This window comes from Pavona decussata, unplaced genomic scaffold, assembly GCF_977016875.1.
Source record: "Pavona decussata unplaced genomic scaffold, jaPavDecu1.1 SCAFFOLD_460, whole genome shotgun sequence".
NCBI lineage: Eukaryota > Metazoa > Cnidaria > Anthozoa > Scleractinia > Agariciidae > Pavona > Pavona decussata.
The window spans coordinates 22,501-42,725 of NW_028145804.1; the positions used below are offsets into that span (position 1 = coordinate 22,501).

Sequence of the window (20,225 nt, forward strand, 5' to 3'; positions counted from 1 at the left end):
GAAATATATTACCCTATAAAATTTGTAACTAGTAATTCGGAACATATCGTCCACCACGCAGAAGCAAACAACATCTCAACTGCTGCCATGCACGCATAGAATACTTGAGTTCGGTAATGTGTAGTGAATGTGGGTCGCTAAAGCCAGACACGCAGGTACGTTTGTTCTATATCTACAAATGTGGTTCCCATAAAGGAATCAGAAGCTTGTCTCAAAAAAACATAGCGTGGCCTTCGATATAGGGTTACGGCGATGGAAGAAGGGATTAGTTACCAGTTATCGAAAAAACATTTTTGGGTGAGTTTTAAATAAAATAAAGGATTATTAAAGCGAAAAAAATGGCAGCGTTTATTTAAAATTCGGTATCTTGTTGTTGTTTTCTACTTGATAGTAGAGTAGAAACGAAAGAAATAAGCAAATGGCTCAGAATTTTCGACATCCCGTTCTTTGTTGTTAAGGAGGAGTGTTTTTAGAGAAAGTCCGAATATTCTTGATAGAATTTCGGCAAATTTTGTCAGTTTATTTGATCACTTGGGATTTGGCTAGCCCGCCTTCTCGAATGTATCCGTTTTTGAAAAAGGAACTACGAATATGGTGAAAATTCGCTCTTAAATGAACGAACTTCAAGGACTAAAAATACACTGCAGTATGGTTTGTATTCGTTTTATTCTGTTGTTTTCGTTTCCGACCATCTTATTCTGTATTTAACAAAACTCAGGTAGTTTATAACTAATAACTTTCCAGAGCGATACGGGCTTCGTTATGAAAGCAAGGCTAAATGTAAGGCTAAATGTAATATTCTATTTTTTTTATATTTTATTACCAGTTTTTATTTATATGGTGAACAAAACTAATTTCCATATGAAAAGCTCTCCACTTAGCCTCACTTTCATAATGAGGTTCACAGCGACTCGAAAATGACCTATTGTACTTTTAGTTACTTTCATAATGGTCCGTTGTTTCTCCATTTCAGTTTCAGTGGATCGCCATCCTTTATCGACGGACGATGTCCAGGCACCAATGCTCCCTTCTTCAGCAGACCAAAAACCTTCGCCACTGCTCCGATAATCTATCTTAAGGGTAGAAGTTTTACCATTTCTTGTTGGGTAAAACAAATAGATACTGCTAATTCCGTTTTTTTTCATTTATGTTGACGTCTGGACTTTTTTCCTTGGTCGTATAGACCAGAAGATAGCGTTCAAAAGACTTACCATTCCCAGTACAAAACCACTCCAGCTCACCAGTTTTAACGACGTTTCTTTGAGCAGTTGGACGCACGTGGTTGTCACATGGCATCACGTGACAGGGGCATTATCTATGTACGCGGACGGTAAAACTATAGGTCATACAACACATCCTCCAAGTAAAGAAGTCCTATTAGAGCCTTCGGGGGAGCCATACAAGATTGGTTATTATTCCTCCGGATCAGTGATGGACTTTTATGTGTTTGGCACGGCACTGTCGCCGAAAGAAATCAATAAACTGAGAGGTTCGTTGTTGTCCTTTGTAAGCATCGGTCAAAGAATACAGTTTAAGATGCTGTTCGCGTAACTTTTGTCCTTCCCCGAATTCGCCGATATTTTCTGTAAAAGTTAAACACTATATTCCCTCAACAGACGTTACATGAATTTGAATCATTTCGATTTTTCCTTGTTTGTTGGGTGTTTTACAATTTTACCTCAAAACTACCAAATTTGCCGTTGCCAACACTAACAGGCTATAAATTAAATGTAGAGTGATGCCAATAAGTTTTTCCTTGATCAAGCCAATTGTATATTTTGCATACAACATTTCCATTTTTCGATAATAAATTAAAGGTTTAAAAATTGAATTTTATGAAATTTTGACAGAGTTATGAATTTCTCAAAATACCTCCTGCAAACTCGGAAATGCACCACCTGCAGTTAAAGCCTATTTTCTCAGAACTGGGACCTGGCCTTACACCAATCTACTTCATGAAAACTTTTCATTCAATTTCTATAATTATTACCTTCTATAAAGTTGAAGGCTAAGCAAAAATAAGTCCTCACTTAACTATCTTTAAATTTGACTCTGACTTGGATGCTCACAGGTGAAAATTAGATCCTAGATGAACTAAAGGGAGTCATGATTCAAACGCCCACAAACCTCTGCGCTAGGCAAACCAAGAAGAGTGAAAACACTGGTTATTGTGGCAATACTTGGGTGGAAGGGAAGGGATGGAGTTGCGGTGTTTCTAGGGGAACCTAGTGAGATTGTATCGTAGGTTTCACTAGAAGAGGGGTGCCCTTCTGTGAGAGCAATAGGTCAGAAGTTACGATGGTACAATCTTGGAGAGATCGGGACCTATTTCCAAAAGAGGCCATAGCACTGATAATGTGGGACGAAGTGCAGTCGAGAGTGCACTTCACTGCCTCCAAAACATTTCGATTAATTCATCACACATTAATTGTTAAAAGCAACATTTGGTAAACTAATAAGGGTAAAACACTGAATGACAAAGAGTAAATATATCAAACTAACTAACGCGCAAAGTATTTCAGGCATACTCGGAAAAAATCCGAGTGCTCCTGTCAGGAGTCGAACCTAAGACCTTCCGATTACTAGTTCGGATGCTCTACCACTGAGCTAAGGAAGACACATGGGATCTAAGGCCATTAAACTAGGCTCATGGGACAAACATCCTGTATACGTATACTGCTAGGATTGGAATGCCATGTGTGGAATATGCGCGATGGAATAAATGTGATGCAATATTTTAAGCTTGGTGAATAAAGGAGAATGATGTATTATTCAGTGAGTGACACAGGCATACTCGAAAAAAAAATCCCTAGTAAATTATTATTTAAAAAAAAAGCATTTGTTCACAGAATACTCAATTGGCTTGACAAGGAAATAAATAAAATATATGTGATATTTGTTTATGGAATATAATGATTAACTTTCAAAGAAACAATCAAGGAAATTAGTGGTGGGTCGAAGGCTTATCCGTTGTTACGAGCACAGTCTCTTTGATATCTTAGTAGCAAAGTGACAAAAACTTGTTCTCTTTGTATTAAACGCCGTTTTCTAATTATCTAAATGTAGCCTCAATACATTCAGAACTTTTCAAATCGTGTACTTGGAATGATCAACCATTTCATCTGTGAAGTTTTCTTCAAATATATAACATATCTCTCAGGTGTCCCTATGATCGTAAACAGCACCGCACTAATTACAGGAGGAGTCGTCGTCGTCAGTTGGGAACCTCCCTTGGAAGGGGCTTGTCCAGTTGTGAGGTACAAGGTTTACCACAGAGAAGTTACTTCACACGTGAATAATGAGAGCGAATGGAACTCGGTTGCTGTCAACAGAAATGTAACCAGCCACACACTTCACCTCAAATGTTGGAAAGAGTATGAAATAGCAGTTACGTCCCTTACTACACAGGGAGAGAGTGATTTCAAGGATAGCAGAATCTGGAAATTTAAAACCAAAGGAGGTACTGGATCTAGAGCGATCTTGAGATTAAAGTTCAATGCTAAGTTAATCGCGAACGATTGGCGTTCCTGTCATGCAAGAGGAATAAAACATGTAAACGTCCCATTCCAAGAATTTTACCTATCGTTACACCTGCCCGGCAGCGTAAGTAAACATCAGGGAAGTGTTCACCATAGCCATTATTTCAAGCATCAAATTTAACTCTACAGTTTGGACTCTTGTAGGTTAAAAGCTATTAAAATATCAAGTAGGAACTTTTATTAATACAATTAAAAAACAAACGTGAGCTGAGCTCACCGTCAATCATAACTCAGAGTGTCAAAAGCCGGGAATTCCAATGTTTTGAAGAGGGTTGAGAATGCTGAGAATATGTTAGAGTGTTTATAGAGTAAGATTTGCTGTACAGCGGTCTATAAATATTTTGTTTTCTTTTCTTTCTTTCTTTCTTTATTTATTTTATTTTATTTTGTTTTTCCACGATGTTTTTTCCTGTTTATGGACTCCGCCCCTCGCCCTTTCCTCACATTTCTAATGGTACATTCCTAACTTCCTGCTAATTACAGTGTATCACTTCCACAGTCTGCGGAGATGACATCGCACAGAGCGGGTGTGATCACACAACTTGCACAAGGGTGGGGCTATTGAAAGGGCACACTATCCTCTCACATACTATCATAAAGAATGAGACAATTCATGCTTTCTAGCTGCATTAGCACATTCCTTCACTACAAATCAACTGTCTACCCAGCCCTAGCCTCGCGAGGTCTTGCGAGTCACGTATTTCTGGTTTTATTTTTATTGATTGACTCTGGTTAATGAACTTTTCCTAAAGATGATCCTGTATGCACAGAATGACGAGCTATAAAAAACAGTTGAGGGAGGGCGGCTGAAGAAGAAAGTAGATGATCTTGAAGTTTATCAGTTCTGGGTGAAGGGATTCCAAACAAGAGAAAAAAATTAAAAAGGGAATGGAGCTGTCTTCAAATTGAAAAATAAAAGAGCATTAACGCGTTTTGTTCTGTTATAAAGCACACAAGATGTCGCGAGATCGGAGAGTTGCGTTTTGTTCAATCACTCTTCCTGCCACTAATAAGCCATTGTAAATCCTTTATTGTTTCAGGTATACCTTTACCTCCAGCAATAAACAACAAGGAGACAGAATTACCAACCTGCTATGTGAACGTTTCTTGGAGTGCACCTGTTGACAATGGATGTCCGCTGACCAAGTACTCTGTTTACTATCGGGAGATACATTCAGACGAAACAGAAGGCGAAGTAAAAGTCCCTGACGTTTTGAAGACTCATTACGTTCTCTTGCTAAAATGTGATACGCAGTACATGATCGAAGTTTCCGCCTGGAATGAGAAAGGACAGAGCAAGATCTCAAGAAAATGGATCACAAAAACAATGTCAGGTATTATTTGTTTCATAGTTTCATCATGAGAGAGGGTTAAGGGGAATTTCAAACTTCTGTAAGTTTCGGCGGCTTAAATCTACTATAATGGTTTTCATATCGTAGGAAAGAAGGTTCGTCCTTTAAGTGATTTGCTCCTATTTCTTCGCCGACATTTCATTATAAAACTTATTCAACACTCGTACTTGTGAAGATAGTTTGTTGTGTCATTTTCTTTTGTCTGTATAATCCTAACACTAATGATACACAGTTCAACATTTAAACTGAATGGTGAACTGGCCGTTCAGAAAATTTATCATCACTAAGCAGCGTATCATGTGATGCAGCATGTTGAAAATTGCCCATTCAGTATGTTGTACATTGTGGAATTGAATACTAAACTTGCTCTCTTCCGATCAACAACGTGCAACATGTTGCACGGCAGGAGAAAACATCAAGCAATTTCTCATGGATTCAGCAAGTCCAGATATCAAACCAAAAATGTAGAACATTGTTACCTAGCGTGACCTCTGTTTTACCAGCAAATTCTTAATGACCTTCATTTGCAGGCCCAAGATCTGAGGCATCTCCAGGCACAAATAACGGGAAACTTCTTTCTACCTGGCAGCTAGCTGGTCTGATAGCGGGTCTTGTTGTGCTTTTTGTAATCACTTTAAGTGTGGTAGCACTCTGGATCCATAAAAAAGCAACGAAGAAGAAGCAACTCGCTCGTAACACAGGGGCCAGAAGGTATTTGATATATCTTTTAAAAGATTCGTTAAAACCAAGGATCTTTAGTCATATTCATATTGTATGTAATATATCAACGAGAAAGCATGTTTCATCAGATATCCAAACACTGAGAAGTAGGTTGGAAAAATGAGGAGCAGCCGAGTATTTTTAAACGACTTCGAGGTATTTGGATATCTGATGAAACACCTTTTTGAGTGTTTGATACGGCTTCTCAAATAAACAATAATTCTTGAAAAAATTCAAGCTAAAGTTGGCAAAATGTTATGGTAATTAGGAACACATTTCCAAACCACGGTCACAGTAGTGATTTTCTTTGTTTTCTTTTGATGAATTATTAATGAGTTTGAGAAGTATGTATGTAACATATCGAAGAATGAAAATACTACTATTTAGATCATTATACCTCATACTATTCATGCTACGAACTGGAATTAAAGTTAACTTGTCACACAATTCCCCACTCCCGAAACTACAGGAGACAGGTACGAGTGAGGGATTATGGGATCGTTTGGGTAGACGAAATGAAATTATGCCCATAAATTTGTGCATTTCTTGGAAGAAAGTTGAAAACTATTAAACACGAGCTACGCTATGCAGGTACCAAGAAAATGCCGAAAAACGCACTTATTCATCCGTCTACCAAACGATCCCACAATTACTTACTCGACTACCAGTTAATCTCAAAGTTTCTGGAGTAGGAATATAGGATCATGCGCAGTTTGTCCAGTGCCCTGTTTTCGGTGCATCATTTGATCATTGAGAGATATGCGATTTTTGTTGTTGTTTTTGCAGATCAAAGTCGACCATTATACCTCTTCCACGATGGGAGGTTTTACCACGACAGGTTGAGTTTAAGGAGGAGATTGGCCGTAGTGCATTTGCCAAAGTATTAAGAGGCATATTTAGAGAGTCACCTGGAATCGAGGTGTCTTACAAGTGCAGATATAAGACTGTCAACTTCAAACAAGGCCGGACAGTAGCTGCTAAAGTGTTAGAAGGTAGTTAATGGTTCAACAGTACCTCAACCTTTGCACCAGATGATGATATTGAAGATCGGGCGACTTATACTACCTAGGATAATGGCCAACTATATTTCGTCTCTTTGTTTAGTTTTGTTGTCATCTTTAGAAGTAACGATTGTTTTACCTTTTTGGAATATTTAATAAAGCATATTTTAGCAGACCTTTAAATCCACTTTATTATGTTTTAGACTCGACAGACAAAGAAGCCAGGGACCAGCTTCTGGAGGAGATTGAGCTCATGAAATCGATTGGCTCACATCGTAATGTTGTTAGCATGTTGGGCTACTGGGTTAGCTCAGAACCCATCTTTCTCCTGTTGGAATATCTTCCTCGTGGAGATCTACTAAATTGGCTGAGGAGAAAGAGGAATCAGGTGCAGTAACTTTCTACAACATACTGGAGTAAAGGTGTGGTCCCTGAAGGGAACTTCCGCGAAAATTTGAAGGGGATGCCCGTCCAAACTATTTAGCCTTCTACACATTTTAGTGTAGTTCCACTTGGAGCGCATTGAGTTATCAGCTCTGAGTTCAGTCTGGGCGGGCTTTTTGTGAATAACCGAACCGGAAGAAAATGTGACAGGATATGACATTTCTAATCAAAATATCACCTGAACTTAAATAGTAGTTTCTAAGCTATAATTGTTAGAATTGTTCCCCTTCCGGGTAAAAATATGTTCAAGCCACGCCCATAGAACGCTAACCTAGTCCCCCTCACTCGGCCTTCTTAAAGCCGAAAACTCTTCGAAGTAAACACCCTACTTGAATTCTTGTATTTCATTAGAGTCGAACGTCCTCAATTCAGACACCTCTGACACAGTCATCTATATTATGATTGTGGAGATGATTGTATTTCGGAACCAAAGTTTCTATGAACTGCGGTCTTTCTGGGACCATAGACGTCGGTTCAAGAGTTACTATAAATTTTGTCCTCGTGGAGATCAAAGATCAAAAGTCTTTCAGTGATAAGGAGGTTTCTGTAAGAACAGGTTTTGGCAAAATTAACTTGTCTTATCTGTTTTAGTGCTTGTCTGGAAAAGACGCTATGAACATTCAACCGAAAAAATCACAACGTGGAAAGGTGTTGCAATCTGATGGTTGTGCACCACAAAAGGTATACCCTGCATACTGTCGATTTTTTGTTTTGAAGGTAACAAACGTTTGGTAGCGGAAAATTACAGGAGACATATTCCTTTGTACAATTAGGCCACCATCTTGAATTAGGAAGTCAGCAACGGGCTTGGGATGAAGTAGAAAAAATAAAGCTGGTACATATGGTGAGCTCGAAACAGCTTCAAACACCACCCGCCACTCTGTTCAGTTTCTAGTGGAAGGTGATTAACTTGTACATAAAAATTAAGCTTCAGCTCGTTCGCCGGTACTAAATGCTTCGGCAATGCACTGGATCCACTGCTTCTATGCTTTTCCAGGAAATCAGCCTTATAAACTGAAAATTTAACTCTTAAACATGATTACTGATGCTTTCCCGGGCGTTCTCTTACTTCCATTTTTGTTTTTCTTTTGAATTTCTTCCATTAGAAAAGCAATCGAAAGTTTTATGACAACGAAGGATTTACAGAGATACGATTGTCTGAGGAAACCCCGCAAGTCAAGGAAGTAGCGAGCAGTGAGAAAGAAAGCGCCGAAAACAGGAAAACTGATGACGACGGGGAATGCTTGGATGAAACTGAAGTGCAAATTTTCATTGGGACAAGTGATGACTCCAAAGTGCGTTTCCATGAAGACAAAACCGAAAGTCATGATTCACCAGACAGCGGTGGAAAACTTAACGTTCATCAGGCTGCAAAAAAAGGGACTAAAGAACTGGCGTGCTCTTCTCAGTCCACATATGAAAATGTTACTCCAGAAACTGCAAACAACGGAAACGAAAGCGATGGAGATGAACCACATGAGGACGATTTCTCGCCGAAAGATCTTCTTCGTTTTGCATGGCAAATATCGCAAGGAATGGTAAGTGGTCTTCGTTTTTTGTGTCACTTGAACACTTTGCATTATTATGCATATGTTAGCAGACTTCCCCTCAAAACATTTTACTAAAAACTCGTTAATAATTCGTGTGCAGAATCTTCAAATGTTGCGGAAAAACAATAAGTTTCTTTTGTGAACTTATTAGATTTAAAGTTACTCGGGGCAATGCAACTTCAAGTTGTTAAGCACTCTCAATAAGAAGTATTCAATGTTATTGATTGATTGATTGATTGATTGATTGATTGATTGATTAATTGATTGATTGATTGAATAAATGACTGATTAGTTGTTTGGTTGATTGATTGATTGATTGATTGATTGATTGATTGATTGATTGATTGATTGATTGATTGATTGATTGATTGATTAGTTGTTGGGTTAGTTAATTGATTGTTTATCGTTTTTGCCTTCACAGAGCTTTTTGTCAAGTAGGGGATTTATTCACCGTGATTTAGCGGCACGGAATATTCTCCTTGGTGAGGGCAAAGTGGTCAAAGTTTCTGACTTTGGACTGATGCGCCACATCGATGGAGAAATTTACAAAATCAACAAAGCCAAGAAAATCTCCATGAAATGGATGGCACCCGAGGCACTTTTCAACAGCGAATACACCACGAAAAGTGATGTGTAAGTGTTGTGACATGTACACTTTAGTGCTAATTATCCGAGAACTAAAATTTATATCACCTATATATCGCCTCTCTCAGTCAATCTCAGGCAACCTCAGATCTTATCCTAAGAAATTTCATTTATTCACAGAAGTACTCTAGTATATCCTCAACTGCAGACATACTATAGTATTCGACTGCTTAAACAATTGTTTTATCCATGAAAAATTTCCGAAATGACATATTATCGTTCGTAGCATGCAATCATTTTATTATTTTCTTTTTACATCTGGAAAAAGAAATTGACTTCATCGGTAGCAACTGAGTATCGGCCATAATGACTGTGTTGTTTTTAATATGTTGAAAGATGTGATAATTTGTACCGAACAATAAATATTCTATGCAAGAAAGGTGATCGTCAACCTTACGAGATCGCAATGTTAATGTCCCGAGTCCAGCAAGGAAAACCAGGAATAAATACGGAGGTGAATAATAACTTCACAAACTCTGATTGCTAAAATACATAAAGCGAATGACATAGCGATGAGGTCTACAAGTTAATTGAACATCACACTGACAGACATTTATGCTTAATTTTTCAGATGGTCTTTCGGGGTTTTGCTATGGGAAATTGGCACAATGGGTAAGAAATGACTGACTCGTCTCCACAGAATAAGTTCCAACTCCACGACTCACTTGCTGCTCGACTGACTGACTGACTGACTGACCGGCTCACCCAGTGACTTACTGACTGACTGACTGACCGACGGACTCACTGAGTGACCGACTGACTTGTGTCCAAAAAATAAGTTCTAACTCCAGGACTTACTTACAGCTGATTAATTACCTTACTGACTGACTGACTGACTGACTGACGGACCCGCTGATGGACTAAATGACTTGTGTCTACAGCATAAGTTCTAACTTCAGGACTCACTTACAGCTGACTGACTGACTGACCGACTGACTGATTAACTGTCTGATTGACTTACTATAAACTAAGCGACTAACCGAGTGACTTACTGATTGACTGATTGCCCTAATATAGTCAGCCAGTCAATCGTCACATTACTATCAACTCTCTTGATAATATCAAGTGAGTATATAAGGTATTGTGACCACCGTAAAGATATTCGAGAGCTGATTCGCTCTGACGGAGGACTAACGATTGAAATTTTAGCTCACGAACTCGTTACGATGGCCAAACTACCTAATCAAATCAGTTGTTTGTTTACGTAGGAGGACTGGAGGAATCTTAGTAAATAATTTGGCCAATGGCGGCCAATGGCCATGGTCGAGCAGGAACAATCTACTGTAACAACAACTGGTTCTATCAGACTTGTATCCTCCATGCATCAAAGCCTAGTTTTCACATGTTAGGGAAAATCCCAGACGATCGGTGATTTCACTGTTTTCAGACCTTCCCAGATTTTGCCGAGGTTTTGGGAAATTTGAGGTATTCATCGATGAAAGATGTCGGGGGGAAGGTGGTAACGAGCTAAAACTGTCGCTGACGTCTCTAACAGTACAAATTTGAGTTTTCGTATCAGCAGGGAATTATTACCGACCATCGCAGAAAACTGGTACGCCTTGTGAAAGTAGAAGGATTTTCCCGATGTGTCTGCGACCTTCCCTTGCAGACGATCGGGGATGTCTACGATAATCGGAAAAGTCCAGGACGGTGAGAAACAGTAAAATCGTGGGATTTTCCTAACACATTTTTTGGCTCAAAATCATAAGCACTTAAGTAATTTTTAGCTAAGATAAATTCAAACAAATGAAAACAATGTTCTCTTCGCTCACCTACCCCCTCCCCTCCACAACCTACATTATAGTCCCAAATAAAGCATATCATTAAATAATTTAATATTTTATTGACAGGGGGAAATCCGTACCCTGGAGTAAGCAACAAAGAGTTGTACAATCTTCTTAAGAATGGTTATGGTATGGAGAAACCAGACTCGTGCTCCGCTGAAGTGTAAGTTGTTGTTGTTCTGTTTTTTTTTTGTTTTTTTTTTTTTGTTTTTTTTTTTTTAACCAGATTCTTTACAATTGTAGTTTTCGTTGAGGGTCTAGTAAGTGTTAATCCACGAGTACTTCTAAAAGCCGCGTTGTAAAAGTGACCTATGATTCAGTCTCCATAATTGTAGCATCATTGTCCTCTGTGCCAATAAGCGTCGCTTTCTGGGCGTTTTGCCCCGACAGTTTCTAGAGATTTTATCCCCGCTTGGCTGGCGGCCATTTTGGCCCGCCCATCCAGCTAGCTTGGATACATCCCTCTGGGCAGTCCCAAGAAATATCAAAATGCCTGGATACCTTCTTTTCACAACAGTTGTAGCAAGCAAAGGAGATGGGACTAAGAAAGGTATGGCCGACTTTCGTGAGCTCACCTCCCAAGTGTCAGACAGTTCATGACGTGCACGTCGATATCATCAGAGCGACCAACTTGTTTCCTGACTGCTCTCTTGCTGTGTAACTTCCTTAATTGCTTCTCTAACTGCGTTCCCTGTTTGGTCCCGCTTTACCTTTTGGAGTGAGTGGCCGATATGTGTGTCTCTCTCGTTTGTCTCGGCTTGTTTTATTTTGTCAGTAATGTTTTCGTCAATGCCCGTGGGTCTCCCTGTGCTTTACTGGTCTACTGCGCGGGTGCCCCAAGTTGCCGTTCTGCGTGTACTCGGGCGCAATTTTTGGAGACTAATCTGTTTTTTGTTACCTTAAGTTTTGAGGAGGCGGGGCTCAACACCTCTCCCCCCTTCGTTCCTTTTTTTGGTGGACCCACGCCTTTGGCTGCCTGCCTAGGATGGGTTAGATGTTATGTCCAGGAGTCATTGCACTCACCCCATTTGGGGGCAGCCTGCTCACCACAAACACAAAAGTCATGAGCCATTAAAAACGAGGGCACTAGAGCTTACGCACATCTCCGTCAAGACCAATTTTAATTTCTCGTCCAGTCTTTCTTGGCTGGAAATAGATTTTCCCATTGTACCACAACATGAACACTTAGAACTAACCTGAGATCAGGCGTCGCGTTGTCTGATCCCTAAAAGTGAGGAATAACATTCAAACATAAACTTGCGTTATTAAACATGGCGTAATATTGCACCTTTTTTAGATTTCAGTTGGTGTTGGAGTGTTGGAATGAGAATCCGAGTGAGCGACCAACATTTGATGAGGTGACGAATTTATTGGAGGAGATGCTGATGAAGGACACTCCTTATTTTCAGCCAGGATTGCTGGATGAATCGAAGGCCACCTAAGAGAATTGTCAAACCAGACTGGGTTTAAAGAATTTTTTTTTTCTTGTTTTTAAAAAATAGACGTGAAAACATTCAGTACATTTAGTTGCATGTCAGCGTTTAGGTTGCAATGTAAAAGATGCAAAATATCCACTTTGAAAACAATCATTTATTGTTTTTCGCATGATATTCTCATGAATTAAATAAGGCATAACAACTTCAACAGATTAGGGTCACATTGTCACCGCAAGACGTTTCCCAATCGTTTTGTAAAAAGAATCAGATTAAAGCATAAAAACAGATAACAGTTGCATTGTTTAGAATTGTGTAACACAAGGAAATTATTGACGATAGGTATAAAAATTTGACATAATTTTGTTCATTAATAGCGCCGAGAGCGCATAATTCGTAGCAGCTAGAACGCATAATATATTAAGATTTGACATTTTAATGTCTGTGATTTTTTCGCCTGTTTGTAATGGCATGTTGCATGTAGTGATAAAAAAGAAAACTTATTGTTATTTAACTTATTACTAAAAGCAGATGGAAAAGTGATCGTCGTTTCTAACAAAAACCCGGTAAGGACCCTATAAGCTGATAAGATACAACTGAACATTTTCGAAAAGAGAAGGTTTAAGGCCTTGGTTCAGTTTGAAAAAGATCGATCCTCTGTTGAATTTACTTGTATTACTCAGATATAGTAAAGATTAGTGAATTAAAAGGCATGTAAACCAAATGAAGTTGACTTGTAAATGTCTGCTACAGGTTACTTTTATCCAGTCCATTCCTCGTAAGGTACTGGCCAAACGGTTCAGTTAATGCAACTGGACTGAAGTTATTCTTCCTATTGTTCTTACTGCTAAGAGCAAGCGCCCAAGACTTCACTGAAATTGCTGTTTTTGCAACCTATCTTCTTGCTAGTCTGTTTGGCATTCCCAAACTTGCGTTTAATTGCGACTCCGTTAAGTCAGGGCCCAACGCATTGTACCCACGACCTAACTCTACCTTTGTCGGCTTAGAATACAATGGGTCCGTCTCTTAATAAAACACTTGCTCTGGGGAATTTTCAGCATGTACCTGAGCCCGTGGATCCCTGAGCGCTTCCTACTTGAGGTCTTGAATCAAAATGAATTTTGATGCACCGATTTAAGTTCCCTATAACTATAGTAAAGAGCCTGCTCCAAGTTGTGCCTGGTTCAATTGTTAATGATATCATCCCCCCGGCCTTGAGGCTGGGTTGTTTCTGACCGTGTCATCAGTCGAACACTAAAACCGTTAAAGAAACAAGGGGTGTCCTTATGGCGCAAGGCTAATGCGTGTTGTTGTTGGTTTTTTTTTTTCTTTTTTTTAGCGACAGGTGTGAATCGAGAAATATTATTTTTAAAAAGTTTTGAAATCACAAGCCCAGAGTCATAAACAAACACAAGTTTCCTTTACAAGTATGAGAAGCTTGACTCAAGAAAAGTTATTTTAATTAATTTTGATGAAAATTCGTAGGCAGGTTGACGCAAGGTTTTCACCGTATACAAAATTCAGCAAAAGTTGGTCTAAGGGGTATCGTTCGCTTTGACTGAGTACGCAAGTGAGTTTATTTGATGTTTTAAAACATCAAGGTCTTGTGCTCGTTTTAATGAAAGGAAATTAAGTTTAACCTTTTATCCATTGATAAGTTAGCCAAATCATTATCATCGAATAATCTTTAAGCTGTTACCGAGACCATCACCTTTCCTGTATTTCAGGATACCCAATTACTATCCTGTAGCTTTTTAATTTTTTCTTTAAGTGTTGATGTTAGTGTCTTTGTTTGCTTCATTCAGAACTATTCGTCTCATTTCAAAGTGCCCATCATACCTCCCTCCCTCCCCCCCCCCCCCCCCCCTTGACTAACTGATCGGCGTGAGAGCGGGGGAGGGGTGGTTGTTGGAGACTACTTTTCTGAGGACTTTGGCTGTACGCTGAATATGAACTCCACGGCCGGGTTACTTTACCTGGCAGTTCAGTAGAATCCTTGCTTTACTCACCTATGTATGCCTTGAATGCACCCATTTTCGGAGGGGCTTATATTAAAAATTTTGCAATATGTTGAATAGAACAATCAAATAAAGCAAGTGACACACTCGGACACCAACCCACGGCCTGGCCAGTACCTTACGCATGCGCACAGCCATATCACCCGGGCAGTGGCAGCCATGAACAGCTGTTTCGGCCTTGTTAGGCCTCATCAGCATGGCATAGCCGTCATGTCAAATAGAAACTCTATGTTATGGGCTGTTTTAGCTGTTATTCAGTGGAATTATTTACTTTACTCAGCAAAGCTAATTACTAGAAGCAACGTGTCACATACCGGACCCATACCGTGTACCGTGAAAATTTTGCGAAAGTTTTATTTTTGCAGTTCGAGATAACTAAAATTTCTGCTGGGAACTAATTTTTGCGATTCTCTGTCCAAGGAGCAAAACATTTAAGTGGAAGAAACCTTCAGTGTGGAACATCTTTTAGAGGCAGAATAACAATGATACGCGAGGAATACTAGAGAAGCATAACATCACAGAAGTCGTCGTACCAGCGAACACCGCTGCGTTTAACCAACCCCTTGATGTATCAGTTAATCGTCCCTGTAAACATTTCATGGGAGAAACATTTAAAGGATGGTATGGTGGAGAAGTTGAGAAGAAGATAAACGCCAGGTAAAACACCAGTGACAATGCAATTGAGATGGGCCGTCCAGTTATTTATGCGTGAGCTCACCTGGCGTTGGTTGATCGATGCTAATTAGTACATGCAGAAAAACCCAGCAATTATCGAGAATAGATGGGAAAAATGTGGCATCACAGACGCCCTAACAAATGGTGTTCCTTCAGATGGCCCACTCGTGCTAATCTAATGTACTGAATTGCTGCACACTTGACATTTTACTTAACATTTTTTGTGCTTTACACATTTTTTTTGTTTGCGATACAGACTATCGTATAAGCTTTGGTTGCTTTTTCCAATGGAAAAACATGTTAACATTTAAGTCCAATGTATATCACCCCAGTGGCACAACTCAATTAAGAGCGGAGTTTTTAATTTGATTGACGGGAGTTAATTTTTGAGGCGTTTTATTTTGCTGTCTTTTTTTTTTTTTCCGCGGGAATTTATTTTTGCGGGCCCGCAAAAATTAGAGCCCGCAAATTTTTCATGCTACACTGTACGTGAAGGCGAAAGGCGGCCGAGTGCGGTTGACAGTTCTTTACACGGACTAACCGGATGAGAGTAAACAAAAAGGCTGAAAAATATACATGTTCATTAATTAGCTTTATTGCATGATGATCATCTGTAATTTTCCGGGAAGGGGGCCATGGGGGTACTCCATCTTGTGGGCTATAAGGGGAGGCCCAACCCAAAAGGGTGTCCTATTCACCCTCAGCGTATAAAAGTATAGCGAAACTCAAAACATCAGTGTTTTAAAGGATCACAAGTATTACTAGTGAACCTAAAAGGTAAAAACGAACATCGAGCAGAATTTCCTGGCGCACATTACAACGAAAAATAGTCTTCTCTATGAATATAATAAGAAATTGGTGCAATGTTTTGTTATGTATACTGTATGTGTCATTTTCTCAAATATGAAAACGAGGCAAAGCATGCTTTTTTGCGCCTGGAGCGCCTGGCGAAAATTGGCCCGTTAAAGATTTCAAGAAATTCAAACTCTGCTGAATGCAGGTAAGAAAATTGTAATAAATAGTTATTCATGATATGTAGGAGATCAGGAGTGTATTCATACTTAGTTAAGGAGTAAAAGGTTTATTGCTTCGTGATCATTTTTACTCGTGGATATGCTTTAGCATTCACGCGTGTTAGGGACATTCTGTATGCAAATGTCAGTCACTCACTCCGGTGTAACCGGAAGTGGAATAAAAGCCAATCCCACGTCGGATAAAAGCGACAGCAGGAAATACGTCTGCTATCGCAGGTTAGATTTCTGTGGGTCGCCATTGCATGGCTGTTTTTTAATGCTTTGGACGCATTCTCGCTGCATTCTCCAACATTAGAAACAAGTGCCTGAAGAAGTGACAAAATAGTGTTCTTCGAAGGTGAAGCAAAAGGTTCTCAACAAATGCAGATTGATACAATCACAGGTCACCAAAGCGTATGTGACACAGGCTACCATGCAAGCGTGATTTAAGAGTTTGTATGGAGTTAAAATTAAATTGAAATTTAGACAACAATTTTCCCTAAAAAAACAAACAAAAAATATATTAAAGTTTGAAAAATCTTACCCGGTGTGTTTACCTGTGTTTTCAATGCTCTTCAGTGCTTCCAAACGTTGTTTTGAGCGGTTTATCTCTCAGCACGTGCATCACTGTATTATGTTAATGGAAGGTAGGAAACTACAAGTCAAATTTCAATGAAATTTGGCCCGTCATTTAAGGAGAGCACTTCGAAAACCTCGCTAAAATTTGCTTGAAACTTAAGCTCTCGCTTACCTGCCTCACCATATGACAAGAAGGATGATGTGCGGTCCCTACTGGGTAGCTCATTTACGGAGGAGTTCATTTTTTTGAGACACAGGCCTTCGTTGAAAACAAAGTTCATTTCAAGTCGGGTGCCATTTTTGCCGCCGACGGAGCCGTGTCCCTGGAATGTTGGAACAAACTCACGGTCAAACCTAGGCACGAGTACTAAAATGTGCCCAGCCGGGGAAATCTACGGGAAGCCTTTGGCAGGTAACAAACCACAAACACCCCCTCCTGGCTAAGTGCAGTTCTGTACCAGCCAGCCGACCTTGTTGTGGCCTTTTAAAGTAACGCGTAAAACATTATTTTGTTCATCAGTTAACAAAATAATGTTTTACGCGTTACTTTAAAAGGCCACAACAAGGTCGGCTGGCTGGTACAGAACTGCACTTAGCCGGGAGGGGGTGTGTGTGGTTTGTTTCGTGCCAAAGGCTTCCCATGGATTTCCCCGGCTGGGCACATTTTAGTACTCGTGCCTAGGTTTGACCGTGAGTTTGTTCCAACATTCCAGGGACACGGCTCCCTCGGCAGCAAAAATGGCACCCGACTTGAAATGAACTTTGTTTTCAACGACGGCCTGTGTCTCAATAAATGAACTCCTCCGTAAATGAGCTATCCAGTAGGGACCGCACATCATCCTTCTTGCCATATGGTGAGGCAGTTAAGCGAGAGCTTAAGTTTCAGGCAAATTTTAGCGAGGTTTTGAGAGCTTAAGTTTCAGGCAAATTTTAGCGAGGTTTTGAGAGCTTAAGTTTCAGGCAAATCTTAGCGAGGTTTTCGAAGTGCTCTCCTTAAATGACGGGCCAAATTTCATTGAAATTTGACTTGTAGTTTCCTACCTTTCCATTAACATAATAAAGTGATGCACGTGTGAGAGATAAACCGCTCAAAACAGCGTTTGGAAGCACTGAAGAGCATTGAAAACACAGCTAAACACACCGGGTAAGCTTTTTCAGACTTCAGTATATATTTGTGGGTTTTTTAAGGGAAAATTGTTGTCTAAATTTCAATTTAATTTTAACTCCACACAAACCTGTGTCACATACGCTTTGGTGACCTGTGATACAATAAGGAGCGATTGTGCACCGCCTCCACTCACCGAGGCGTATGTCGAAGTCGAATCGACGGTAGGTGAGAAGACAGAAGTTTGTGACCTTTCATGTATTGTTGAATTATCTGTTGAATTTCTTTTTATTACAGGCACATACGAACAATTCCGCTGCGCTCAAGACGAAATAATTGAAAATTTTCTTTGCCGCACGCGGGTCGCGTCGGGCTACTGAAATATAATTGTTAATCATTGCAATCACCGATGTAATTATCACTCACTTTCTGCTTTTTTTTTCCCCGTAGAAAAGCCGCACTTAAAGAAATAACACCATTTAGGATCGGAATACTTGTACTATTCTCAGCGGTCTCACCTCTCACGTATAAAAGGAGATGAGACAAAGTGAACAATGCCATTCTGTCGATCAAGCGAAAGAGCATAGTTCAAAATGGCGGACCCTGCTGTACAAGTCCCGGCACAGGAAAACCTTCCAGCAGCTCAAGCGGCCGCGGTTGTTCAACCACCACCACCGCCTCCGCCTCCACCAAACGCAGAAGAACCTCCTCAAAACGCCGCTGGAGAACAAGTCACTTTGGAGGTTTGTTCAATTTTTGTTTTACTCCAGTATCGTACACGTGTTCTTGAACTTCGTATTCCCGTGGCAGCTTTAAGTCTGTTTTCAGCTCAAGTCATGCCCTGCTTTAAACGTGTAGCTTTGTAGCTCTGCGGGCAATTTTCTCTTTACCCCCCAGTTTATTTTACGCCCTGCTTCTGAACGTGCGACCTTCGTTGCTTTGCGGGCATGTTTACAATTCATGTTGCGCCCTGGCTTGGCGGGCAATTTAAAATTCACTTCGCAATTATGTTGTGCCCTGCTGATAACGTGTACTTGGTTGCTTTGCGGGCAGTTTTAACTCTGTTTACAATTCATGTTCCGCCCTGCTTCAAACGTGTAACTTTTTAGCTTTGCGGGCCGTTTGAAACTGACTTCGTAATTATTGTTGCGCCCTGCTTCAAACGTGTAGCTTTTTAGCTTTGCGGGCAATTTTAAATTGACTTCGTAATTATTGTTACGCCTTGCTTCAAACGTGTAGCTTTTTAGCTTTGCGGGCAATTTGAAATTGACTTCGTAATTATTGTTACGCCCTGCTTCAAACGTGTAGCTTTTTAGCTTTGCGGGCAATTTGAAATTGACTTCGTAATTATTGTTACGCCCTGCTTCAAACGTGTAGTTTTTTAGCTTTGCGGGCAGTTTGAAATTGACTTCGTAATTATTGTTACGCCCTGCTGATAACATGTAGCTTTTAGCTTTGCGGGCAATTTGAAATTGACTTCGTAATTATTGTTACGCCCTGCTGATAATGTGTTTACAATTCATGTTGCGCCCTGCTTCAAAACGAGTAGCTTTTAGCTTTGCGGGCGGCTTTAGATTGACTTTCTAATTAATTTTTTGCCCTGCTTCAACGCGTATAGTTTTGTATTTTTGCGGGCTACTTGAAGTCGACTTACCACTTTCTGAATTTTATTTATATGCGCTATTTTTGCCGATTATGTGTACATTCTAATTCTCGGTTAGCTTCAAAAGCTTTTCAATTTTGTTGACCTCAAAACATACTTCAGCAGAGAACTAGTTATTATCTTTGTGCGATCTTTGTCGATTATTCTCACTCTTCATTTTTTAATTGTCTTAATTTGCCATTTCTGAGTGCTTGTTTGCCACATTGTTCTACTTGAATTGTTTATTTTCGTATTGTTCTGTTAATTGTTATATTTGCACTCCGACTTTGTCGGAACAAAAGATTCCCTGCCGCTTTACCGGGTCTTATCACAATGCTTGTACTCATTTACGAATGTTTTTGTATCGCCGCTAAGCGGTATGAAATTACACTTCGCAATACATCTGTCTATTTCATTTTCTCATTCCGGCTTTGCAAGAAAGAATTAAATTTTTGGAAAATGCCCAAGGGACCTCCATTCAGGCTTTAAAGAATCGCATTACCCATTATGGTAGTCGCCGCCTGGAGGACTTCGACAAATACGAGGCCTTGCGCCTCGCGGAGGAGCTCGTCTCCGTAGCGAAGACAACTGGTGATGATAAGGCCGCCAGCTTTGACATCATAGCAGCCACCCTAAGAGAGAAAATACACGTGCCGAAAGAGCAGTTTAAAGCTTACTTTTTGGCTCTTCTCGCGGACAAGGAATTTACAAGAATCTTTGACACA

At 40.0% G+C, this 20,225-nt stretch overlaps 1 protein-coding gene across 3 annotated transcripts in view; it reads left to right on the plus strand.

Moving 5' to 3' along the window:
- The window catches only part of LOC146450488 (angiopoietin-1 receptor-like), a 31,066-nt gene extending 17,870 nt beyond the window's left edge, over positions 1–13,196 (plus strand). For 2 of the 3 annotated variants that reach the window (XM_085100348.1, XM_085100350.1), the window contains 11 exons: positions 3,161–3,460; positions 4,580–4,873; positions 5,422–5,602; positions 6,398–6,603; positions 6,816–7,000; positions 7,648–7,737; positions 8,163–8,594; positions 9,028–9,239; positions 9,823–9,863; positions 11,102–11,198; positions 12,333–13,196. In XM_085100348.1, the coding sequence (XP_084956474.1) occupies positions 3,161–3,460; positions 4,580–4,873; positions 5,422–5,602; positions 6,398–6,603; positions 6,816–7,000; positions 7,648–7,737; positions 8,163–8,594; positions 9,028–9,239; positions 9,823–9,863; positions 11,102–11,198; positions 12,333–12,477 (2,183 nt within the window). In that variant the 3' untranslated portion in view covers positions 12,478–13,196. The remainder of the gene's footprint in view (positions 1–3,160; positions 3,461–4,579; positions 4,874–5,421; positions 5,603–6,397; positions 6,604–6,815; positions 7,001–7,647; positions 7,738–8,162; positions 8,595–9,027; positions 9,240–9,822; positions 9,864–11,101; positions 11,199–12,332) is intronic. The other variant, XM_085100349.1, reaches the window with a different exon arrangement.
- Positions 13,197–20,225: the final 7,029 nt, after the last annotated feature.